The sequence below is a fragment of the Anastrepha ludens genome, chromosome 2 (genome assembly GCF_028408465.1).
Source record: "Anastrepha ludens isolate Willacy chromosome 2, idAnaLude1.1, whole genome shotgun sequence".
Classification (NCBI taxonomy): domain Eukaryota; kingdom Metazoa; phylum Arthropoda; class Insecta; order Diptera; family Tephritidae; genus Anastrepha; species Anastrepha ludens.
In genome coordinates this window covers 142,412,664-142,424,459 of record NC_071498.1, presented here as the reverse complement: position 1 = coordinate 142,424,459, position 11,796 = coordinate 142,412,664, and the positions used below count along the sequence as shown (strand labels likewise).

Genomic DNA, 11,796 nt, shown 5'->3' with positions numbered 1-11,796 from the left:
TTTGTTCTTGTAGTCGCTAGGCTTAGCATTTTAGTTTTGGAAGCATACACATGTGGAGGCATAAAGTAAGTATGTGCGGTTATATGTATGTATATACGAATATTCATTGTTTTGCTTAGAATAGAAACTTTTACGTACATATGTACATTGTCCCAACATATGTATTCATATGTATATGCATATATACATACATATGTATATGTACGCGAATATCGTTTAGATGAGTTTTTTTGCATATGTTAGGAATATTTTTGCATACGTTTGTCTATTTGCTTTTCAATTTTTTATATGTAGATACATATGAGCTGTGTTTTGAATATGTATGGTAGATGTTATATCTATTTAGTATATGAATATACATACATATGGATATAAAAATTTAAAAAGGACACATATTGTTGAATAATAACCGTTGATGCAAATGAATGGTTTACAAAGCCAATTTTTTATGTGAATATTTTGAAATTATTTTGATAATGCACTTAATATCAATACAATTTAATTAATTTAATATTAGTTAATTACATACTTAAAATTTCACATTCATGCATGCATATACAGTATAATCTCGATAATTCGGACAATTAAATACCAGAGGTTGTCCGAAATATCGAATTTTCCGGATTATCGAGTAGGTAAAAAATTTAATAGAAATCAGTAGATCAGTAATTAAATGAAATAAACTTTTATTTAATCTTAAATTGATTAATATTCAATGAGTTATACAGTGGAGTCTGGGTATAAGGAACCCCCGGTATAATGAACACCTCGATATAGTGAACACCTAGAAATTTACATTGAGTACTCTAAATAGTGAACTATCGACAACTCGAAATAGTGAACAAAGCTTTAAACGCAACGGCAAGCATAAACTGTTAAAAAAAAAACTCAGAAACATTATTTACGAATTGAAGCTTTGCGAGGACCAAGTATATAACGCAGACGAGACCGGCTTGTTTTGGAAAATGCTTCCTGATAGAACGTATGTCAGCCAAACAGAAAAAACAGCTCCGGGGAGAAAAGCAGAAGAGGCCAGAATTACTTTTCTTGCATGTACAAATGCAACTGGTCAGCATAAAGTCAAACCGTTAATAATTGGGCATGCCAAGAAGCCGCGCTCCTTTAAGGCTTATGACATCCCGGTAGACTATCGGAACTCTAAGAATGCATGGATGACCGCCAACATTTTCAGAGAATGGTTTCACCATTGCTTCGTCCCTCAGGTACATACATTTATAATGCAACTCTTGACATTTTTGCAGAGTATTTATTCGTTTTTAATTTATATTAGGTTCAAAAGTATTTACTACAGAAAGGATTACCAGCCAAAGCTATCCTTTTGCTTGATAACGCCCCTTGCCATCCACCAGAAGATGAACTTAAAACTGCTGATGGATCCATATTCGTGATTTATATGCCTCCAAATGTAACGCCTTTAATTCAGCCTATGGATCAAAATGTGATTCGCTTAACTAAGTTGTATTACAAAAAGCATCTCCTGCTTTTAGCTGTAGGAAAGGATGACATCACACAATTTCTTAAACATTTAACTTTAAAGGAAGCTGTATCATTTTTAATGCTTGCTTGGAATCAGCTGCAGGTAAATGTAATAGTAAAATGTTGGAAGCCTTTATTAGAATGCTTAAATACTACAGAAGCAAATGAAAGCGAGGATGAAGACGATGATATTCCATTGAGCTTACTTCGTGAAAAAATATTGCAGGAAAAATGTGAAGAAGTTCATGATATACAGGGTCTGCTGCAAATTGTATTACCGGAGGTAATTTTATTCACCCTCTTGACAAGCACCTGTTAATTAAGTTTGTATGTGAACATTATTTGTTTTAGGAAACCTACATTGAACAAGATATTGAGAAGTGGAATTCAATCCAAGTTGACGAAGAAATTGATTTAGATAATTATGCCATGGATACTGAAGAATCTGGTAGTGACATCCAAGGCGAAGGACAGATCGGAAATTCAATAAAAGCTACTGAAGCCATTAAAAGCTTCGATATAGCTATCGCATGGGCTGAAGCTAACACCACTGACTATGCTGGCATACTAGTACTGAAAAGTCTACGCGAAAAAGCGGTTCAAAAGTCAATTTCCGAACACAAACAGCAAACATCTATTCGTAAATTCTTTCAATAATATGTATGTATTTTTCCAAATATTACTTTATACAAATAATCTGTTTTGTTTATATAAAAAACCTGAATTTAAAGCTAATAAACCAAGTTAAAACAAAAAAAAATGTCAACCTTAATATAGTGAACAACCTGGATACTGTGAACAGGCCTTGGATAAATTAGTTCACTATATCCAGACTCCACTGTATTTACATATATTAGTTTTATTCGGCCGTAAAATAATTCAATATATTCGTTTGCCGCAATTTTGTTTCATTTCTCTTTCTGAAGGCAATATTTCTGAGACTCACAAGTTTTAAAATGTCTCCGGATGCAAATTCATGTTTCTCTGCATATTTAATACAACTATCAAATGCGACAATAGCTTGAGAGTGCGAAATTTTAGCACACGTTCATCCACATTTTTCCAAGCAATAGACGATAAAAAAACCACATCTTTTAATGTAAAGTTTTTTAAAGATTCTGGGAGATTGATCGTTGGGCTGGACAAAAGTAGAGACAAAAAACTCTTCCGATAGTTTGTCTTTAAAATTCGGATAGCATTTTGGTCCATTGGCTGTATAAGAGCCGTGAAGTTTGGTGGTAAAAACATAACATATATGTCCTTATCGACATCCGACAGTGATTGGGGATGGCAAGTTGCATTGTCGAGCAGTAAAATGGCTTTGGCTGGTAAATTCTTTTCCTTTAAGTAACGCTTTACTTCTTTAACGAATGAGTTTTCAAACCAATTTTTAAAGATTTGCTCTGTCATCCAAGCATTTTTGGTATGGGAGTACCCAAGCGGAAGGTTTTTGGCTTTCCCTATCATGAACAATGGAAGTTTATGTTCTCCGGTTGCATTACAGCAAACTAGAAGTGTTACTCTTTCTTTTCCAATTTTGCGCCCGGGTGCGGATTTTTCATTATGTAATGCAAGGGTTTTTTCTGGAAGTTTTCTCCAAAACAAAGCAGTCTCATCTGCATTATAAACCTGATCATACGTAATGCCCATTTCTGCAATTTTCTTTCGCAATTTTTCAATAAAGGGTAGCACAGCAGTAGAATCATTGGAAAGTTTTTCGCCAGATATTTTTAAGAATTTAATTCAATATCAGGAGCGAAAATTACTAAACCAACCATTACTAGCCACAAATTCCACACTTTGTCCGTAAATTTGGGAACATAATTGTTTGGCCTTTTCTTTGATGATTTCCGAGGAAATCGGTGCATTGTTTCGTCTTGCGTTCACAAACCATTTATAAAAGTGGTCTTCCATCTTTTCAAACTCCGCAGGTCGCATAGTTTTACGCTTTCCAAGGCCACATTCTGTTCTAGCAATGTAACTGCAAAATATAATCAAAGGAGTGTAAGCTCTTCTTACAAAATGTTTTCGTTTTTTACCTATCAATCTTTAATCCACTTGATTTTATGTCCGAAATTGTAGATTTACCTACATTGTATTGCGCAGGTAGCTGTCGAATTGACTGTCCTTCACTTAGTTTCTTAAGAACTTCTTTTTCTGGTGTATCGTTAAAAACGTATGTTTTTTCTTAGCTGCTGGTGCCATAGTTAAATTTATGCAGTCCACAGTTAAAGAAATTATGGAGTTAATGTTTGAAATTAGCTACTGAACTACACGTTACGCAAATATGCTTATGAATATGAACTAGGAGGCTGACGAGCACTTAAACGCACTATTCACGCAAAGTAGTTAGCAGGGGAGTCCCCTTTATAAAATAAAATAAAAAATAACGGAATTCCTTTTTATTTCAGCATATTCACTGGAAAATAAAGAAGTGTCCGAATTTTAGAGGTACATGAATACGTGGTGTCCGGATTACAGAGACTTCAATAGAACACGTTTTGGTGTCCGGATTACCGCGCTGTCCGAATTATCAAGTGTCCGAATTACCAAGATTAGACTGTACTTAGAATTAATTTATTCATCTCACAAGAAATAATCCATTTGCGCATGCGAAATGCCTACGGGAAATAATCATGAAAGAGAAATGTGATTTTTGCATACATACATATGTATATTAGAAATATGTTTGCATACGTTTGTCTATTTGCTTTGAGGGCTGGGTTAAACGTTGGCACATGTGTGTTACTTCAGATGGGTCATATTTTGAAGGAGATAAAATAAATTTCCCTGAACTTTCACTCTGTTTTTTTTTTTGAAGTGAAACTTCTTTAGGCGCGTCGGTGGCCCCAAGGCAGATTGAAAATAGGCGAGTGAAACGGTAAGTCCGGAGCGTTACCGAAATCCATCAAATGGGCGGGGCCAAGGAGCAGCTGCTCCTTCCCACTCTCGCCTATTCGCTCTCTCTGTCGCTCTCTCGCATCGCAAGCGCTGAACGATGTGAGGGAGCCACCGAGACACGCCGTCTCTCCCCTTCTCTCTCGAATGCCTTTCTTTCTCTCCCGTTTGCTCTATAGCAAACTACCCACGCCGTGCATCAATGTATATAGCACACAAGTAAGCATTGAAGTAGACTGGCGACATGCAGGCAACCGACAATCGACAACCGACAACGGGTATTATAGATAGCCATAGCCCGTGCAAATGAGTGCTGTGTGTGAGTATCAGATAAAGCGCCGATTGAATGTGTGTAAGCGGGAAAGCAATAAGAAACTGCTGTGAAGTAAATAGATGGTAGGTATGGAGGAGACGAAGCGATACAATGAGTGCGTTTGCCAAACGAGTGACGATAGTTGAAGTAGAAGGTTGTAAAATGACATTTCAACCGTTTCGGTGATCAAAGCAAATTGATTAACGCGCCAAAAGTAGGCAAAAAATACCATTGGAAGTGCAAAGAAATGTCAGCGTCAAGTGCAACACTGCACCCAAGTGTCAAATTTGAAGCTAATAAGGACTAGTCGAGGCAACGATGTCAAACACCGAAAAGCTCGAACTTACGATTGAGCAACGAGTAACGTGCTCAGTATTTTCTTTACCGATTGGTCCAAAAATGAAATAGGGTCTGGAGCCGGATGGTACTTAAACGATAGTAATAAGTATCACTATGCTGTTTTCCAAACGGACATTTTTGCCATCCTGAAAGTAGCCGAATGCATGGAGACGAGATGGAGCGGAAAACAGATTGGAGTTTTCAGTGACAGTCAGGTTGCACTGAAGGCTCTGGAGAACGCGAAGCAAACCTCAAAGATTGTTTAAGAATGTAAGAAGAAACTTAATTCTGTCGCAAGACAAAACAGGTTTGTACTTATATGGGTTCCAGAACACTCCGGTGCTTCAGGAAACGAAATTGCCGATGAATTGGCCAACCGTGGATCAGCGGGTCACCTACAAGAGCCAGAGCCAATAATCGGATTCAGTTCCGCAGGAATTATGGATTGAATCAGCGATTATCTATGCAATCTACATAAAGAGCGATGGTTCGGTCTAGAACGCTGCAGAACTGCAAAGTGTTTTGTGACAAGTCCGAACAGAAAACTGTCAAACTTTCTACTAAAACTTGGAAGGAAATACATTCGGTTGATGTTCGGTATTATTACAGGACATAACCCATGGGGTCAGCATATGACCACCCTTGGAATCATTGAGGACCCAATGTGCTTGAAGGAGGCGGATAGCACTGAGCACTTTCTCTGTGAGTGTCCTGCCTTTGCTAGAGCACGGCTATGAGTTTTGGGTTCGGATGCCGTGAGAATGCGTAATATTTGTCCTCTAAAACTGGAGGATATTTACAGATTTGCCAAAGAATCTGGAAAATTCTCAGAGGACTACCTTTGTCTTGTCTCTATTCTTTCCTATCTCTTTCTCTGATACTTTTCTCCTTCCCTCCTTGACTATCTACCCTCTTTCCAGAGCTCTAAATACTCGTACAATGGGCTTTTTAGCCTCAGTGTTTTAGGAACCACCAAATCTCCTGGTGTCCCTTGGTTCGACCTTTTCAAATTTCAATTTCAACGTGCTCGGTCACGATCACGCAGAAACGTTAATGCTTCACCAACAAATGCTTGATGATAATATGCAGAATATTCTGGCCCAATATAATAAGTAACGGAGAGCTTTAAAGACAAACGAACGAGAAGCCCATCTTACTTTAGCTAACACGCGGGAAATGGAGTTGGACAGGCCGCGCTCTTAGAAAATCGCCCCACGGCATCACAAGAATGGCCCTAGATGGGAGTCCCTAGGGAAGCAAAAGTCGCGGCCGGCCAAAGAACACTGGAAAAGATCCATCCTGCATGACTCATCTTCCATAAACACAAGGCTAAGATGATAGCAGCTGAACGCGTACGTAGGTGAAGCCTTGTAGGCCCTATGCTCCTCAAGAGAGAAATCAGAAGAACAAAAAAAACGTACTTCGTTAAAAGCTTTATTTAAACCGGCGTTTATTAAGGGTGGTTAAATTTTAAGGGCCGATGTTGAATGCAAATCACACCTAACCATCAGGCTTTTTTTTGCACTTCATTCGAAATTTTTCAATTTCAGATTAATTCAATTTAAATCATGGAAAAACACACAATCGAGCAATGCGTTAAAGTTATTCAGGCTTATTATGAAAACGGGCGTTCAAATCAAAATGCATATCGCGCACTTCGTGAAGAAAATCATCTTCAGTGATGATGCACATTTTCACCTCAGTGGATTCGTCAATAAGCAGAATTGCCGCATTTGGGCGAATGACAATCCAAGAGTGATTGCCGAAAAACCAATGCATCCACAAAGAGTGACTGTTTGGTACGGTTTATGGGCCGGCGGCATCATTGGGCGGTATTTTTTCCAAAATGAGGCCGGTCAGGCAATTACTGTGAATAGTGTTCGCTATCGTGAGATGATAACGAACTTTTCATGGCCCGAATTGGAAGATATAGATGTGGACGATATATGGTTTCAACAGGACGGTGCCACTTGTCACACAGCTAACGAAACAATGGCTATTTTGCACGAAAAATTTGATGACCGAATAATCTCACGTCGCGGCGATGTCAATTGGCCGCCAAGATCATGCGATTTGACACCGTTGGACTTCATTCTTTGGGGTTATTTGAAAGAAAAGGTGTACGTCGATAAGCCAGCAACAATTCAAGAGCTTAAAGATGAGATAATTAGGCCCATTAACGGCAAAGAACCTCAATTATGCCTCAGCGTCATCGAAAATTTGGACCATCGGATGGAGGTGTGTCGCCGAGACCGCGGCGGCCAGTTGGCCGATACTTTATTTTATGCGTAATTGAAGCATTCTAATTTTATCATAATGAAGAAAAATGACAACAATTTGTTAAAGAAACTGTATTTGATTTAAAATCAACACTGGGCCTTGAAACTTAACCACCCATTACAATAGTGAGTTGTGAATAGAAATCAGTTAGTAGTAGTTGGTTTGGCTTTACCATACCCGTAGAGAAAACGTACCATCGATGGAGAGATTGAATATGTCAAGTGTTAAGTAAAAAATGCTTTGCAATGCTTTTTAAAAATTAATTAGGAACGAATTTATTATTTATTGCTTTTTAACTCACCTACAAAATTTGAACTCTCAGTAACCTCATTTCTCTGATTCTTATTTGCAGTTGCCTTACGAAAGGTGTCCCATGTGGCGGAGTTTCTGTTTGTTTACCTGAAAACTTGGCTAATCAGCGGCTAAACATCAGCAACGTGAGCAGAATACAAATGCAGAAGACTGTAAGCGAAAAGGCAAGCACCGGCAGGCAGCGGAGAGTTTAGAGAGTCGAGATTTGCGTAATTATGCGAAAGTACAGCAGATTGACAAAGTAAATACAGACGTAGAGGAACAGGCGAAGAATGATAAACAGAAGGAAGAGAATTGGGCGAAAACTAAAAAACAGAAAATAGAAATTTAAAATAAGATAGGGTAAATGCAGTCTGAACAAGATTTATGCGCAATCACGAATTTAATTCAACCATAAAATGAGTTGGCACAGTAAATAAAACTGGAAGGCAAGGCTTATAAAACACAAAAATAAACCAAATGAATACAAACTAAATAGCTTTATATCATATAAAAGAAATCTCAAACTATTTTTACTCTTCAATGGCACACACTTTTTCGAACTTCCATGCACCGGCCACGACTTAAAGTCGACGCTAAAAATGTAACGCCAATAAACAAAGCAGAGCTCAATGTGAAACAAAAAAAAAATTAAAAAAAAACACTTATTGCAATTATTGAAATTAAATATTATATATTTATACATAGGTAAATAATCATTTCACAACCGCATTGAAGCTGAATAATACAGCAAAAGAAGAAATAACAATCAGAAGGGGAAAAAAACGTCTGTGGTTATTTGAAAGAATTGACTGCGTATTGAAAGTACGGTAAAGCAAAATACAATGGAGCAGCAGACAGCGCTGATAAGAAGTTTTCTTTTTGCTGGTGGAAATGCGGCACGCGTAGCGACAGCAGCCGCATTCCAATTATAAAGTGCAGTCAATAGGGAATTCGCAAATAAAAAATACAATGTTTTAAAATGCACAAGCAGTTGCGTCATTATGCACAGACGTCAGAAGCAACAGAGATCTGCATGGCTACTATAACTAAGGTGATATGTATTTTAATTTAAGTAGTTGAAGTAGAAGAAGAAAGAGACAGTACCTAATAAATACTAAAGGCGGTGAATGGTAAAGAATAGCAAAAGCGCATATACACATAAAGATTCATATAAAAAAATCATTGACAAGTTCATTGAAATTGAAATGCAAATGAAAAAAAGGCGACGCCTCAATTGGCACAGTGGTGTAGGCTGAAAATTATTTTGATATTCACTCAGTTTTCATGCTAAAGAGTTGTTTTTTCTTTTATTAGTAATTACTTGTACATATTTCTTTATTTTATTTTTAAGTGTTACAGTTTAAGTTGCTAAGTCACTTGAGAAATTAAAAAAAAAATTGGGTTTCTATTTTATCTGAAAGTTGCTCCAGTGAAGTCATTTTGTTCACTGGGTCCACGTTCAAAGTTCTTTGTGAACATGAAATATAAAATTATTGAAAAAGCGGTTTCTCTTCGGCAGGCAAATGATACATCTTCAACTGCATTTCTGCCATGAAACAACTTCCCTTCATAAAAAGCGAGTCTGCCGTTCTCAGGCGGCATAAAATTGTGGATTCCTCTATTTATAGGACTACAGGTTGGCATCTACCTCAAATTGTTGGAAAAGCTCGGCCACAAACCTAACAAATAATGTGGACGCTTATTAAATACTATATATCAATACTACAGGGTGATCAATTTGGGGGTATCGGATTTTAAATTGAAATAAAACAACGAAAATTCGAATTGATTGGGCATAGTGCGCGCAACTTTCGGAAACCCAATACTTCAGTCAAAATATTGCTTGCACTGCCCAATGAGATGCCTAAGGCTTCTACTAAATCCCTTATAGTCACTCGTCGATTTGCCATACGATATCCGGTATTTTTTCTACGATTTCTGATGTTGTTGCTGTTTTTGGACGCCCTTGGCGTGGATCGCCTTGAAGGCTTGTACGCCCGCGTTTAAATTCAGCAACCCACCTATCTACTGTACTCATTGAGGGCGAAAAGTCCTTATACACCTTAAACATTCGTCCATAAATTTCCTTTGCTTTTAAACCTTCCAAAAATAAAAAATTCAATCACTGCTGGATTTAAGACGTAGAAGAAGACGTAAGCTTATTGGGATTGGGATTTTTGTGTAGAACTATGCATGACCTTCATCTTTTAAAGACAACTCCTTTAATATGTTGGCCACAACTGCACCGTAATTCGACCATCCATAAACACCAATTTTGAATGACTCGCTGGAGGACTTCGGTCGGTATCGCGTGAATAACTTTAGTAATGTTTGCTTTCAATGCCTAAAACGAAGAATTTAGACTTTACATACCTCTACAAATAAACGTCCAAAGTTGCGATATCACACGATTTTGGTGGACAATCCACGAACTCGAGACGAGAGATATAAATTGCTTACCGAAACACCGACGCAGTAAATCCATTGTTTCATGCGCTGTATGATAAGTAGCGCCGTATTGTTGGAACCAAATGTTGAAGAGATCACGCGCTTCAATTCCGGCATCAAAAAGTTCGTTCATCATGGTGCGATAGCGTTCGCTATTCATTGTTACATTGGCGGCAGCCTCGTCTTTGAAGATACCCATATGGTCGATGATTCCTCCAGCCCATAGGCCACATCAAACAGTTGTTTTCAATGGATATAATGGTTGTTCTTCAATGAATTTGGCTTGCTTTTCAGCTCAAATTCAGCAATTTTGCTTATTGACGTAGCCATTAAGCCAAAAAACGGGCCTCATCGCTGAACACCGTAAGTTGGCCTGAGCGCGCGATGAACACCTCTGACAGAGCGTCGATTTTCGTAATACCATTTTGCGATTCATGAAGGTTGTTGAGGTGTAAATCTTTCCCTGATGAAATGTCAACGAATACTGAAAAAAATTATGTATTTAGTTTGAAATTAGTCGCGTATGACCTGTCAAAAAAACTTATTGGAAAAAGTGTTTCTAATCTGATCACCCTTTACAAAAATTGTCAGCCTATGGTAGTCGAATTAGCGGCCGCATTTTTGAAATGGTGTCACAGACAAGCAACGGATCGTGTAAAGATCAAAATATAAGTCAATATTTCCATCACTTAAAATTATTTTTGTTTATTTAGTAAAGAGTTTATTCAAAAGCAAAATTGGAGGATTAATTTTGCCCTATCTTGTATGTATATACATATTATATAATAGGACTATGAATAAGTTCGTGCGGTTTTTTTTCGAAATTTGAAACTTTATTGACGTAAAATGGCTACAAATTTAATATTCAAAATATTGTCCATCGCTTACTACTACTTTTTCCCATCTTTCTGGCAATTCACGGATTCCCTTTGTGAAAAATTCGGTCGGTTTTGCCGCAATCCACGAATCGATCCATTTTTTGACTTCATCGTAATTACGGAAGTGCTGGTCAGCCAGGCCATGTTGCATCGATCGGAAGAGATAGTAATCGGATGGCGCAAGGTCTGGACTATACGGCGGGTGGGGTAGGACATCCCATTTGAGCGTTTCTAAGTATGTTTTGACCACTTGTGCAACATGTGGCCGAGCATTGTCATGTTGCAAAATAACTTTGTCGTGTCTATCGGCGTATTGCGGCCGTTTTTCTCGCAGTGCTCGGCTCAAACGCATCAATTGTCGTCGGTAGACATCCCCCGTAATCGTTTCATTCGGTTTCAGTAGCTCATAATACACAACACCCAGCTGGTCCCACCAGATACACAGCATAACCTTCAGGCCATGAATATTCTGCGCCGACGTCGATGTTGAAGCATGGCCAGGCTATCCATACGTTGCCCGACGTTTTGGATTGTCGTAATGGACCCACTTTTCATCGCCAGTCACAATTCGATGCAAAAAACCCTTTCTTTTGTGCCGTTGAAGCAGTTGTTCGCATGCCATAAAACGGCGTTCAACGTCTCTTGGCTTCAATTCATACGGCACCCAATGGCCTACCTTTCGGATCATTCCCATGGCTTTTAAACGTTTGGAAATGGTTGATTGATCAACTCCCAAAGTTTTTGCAACCTCTTCTTGCGTTTGAGCCGGATCTTGATCGAGCAATTCCTCCAATTCGGTATCCATGAACTTTGGCGGCGCACCCTCGCGTTCTTCGTCTTCCAAGCCAA

At 38.3% G+C, this 11,796-nt stretch overlaps 1 protein-coding gene across 1 annotated transcript; it reads left to right on the top strand.

The window, feature by feature from the left end:
* The first annotated feature begins 725 nt into the window (after window positions 1-725).
* On the top strand, window positions 726-7,970 carry LOC128855185 (jerky protein homolog-like). Its single transcript, XM_054089896.1, has 4 exons — window positions 726-1,223; window positions 1,292-1,780; window positions 1,849-2,137; window positions 7,747-7,970. The coding sequence occupies exons 1-4, from the start codon at window positions 966-968 to the stop codon at window positions 7,968-7,970; spliced, it is 1,260 nt and encodes a 419-aa protein (XP_053945871.1). The 5' UTR covers window positions 726-965.
* The last annotated feature ends 3,826 nt before the right edge of the window (window positions 7,971-11,796 follow it).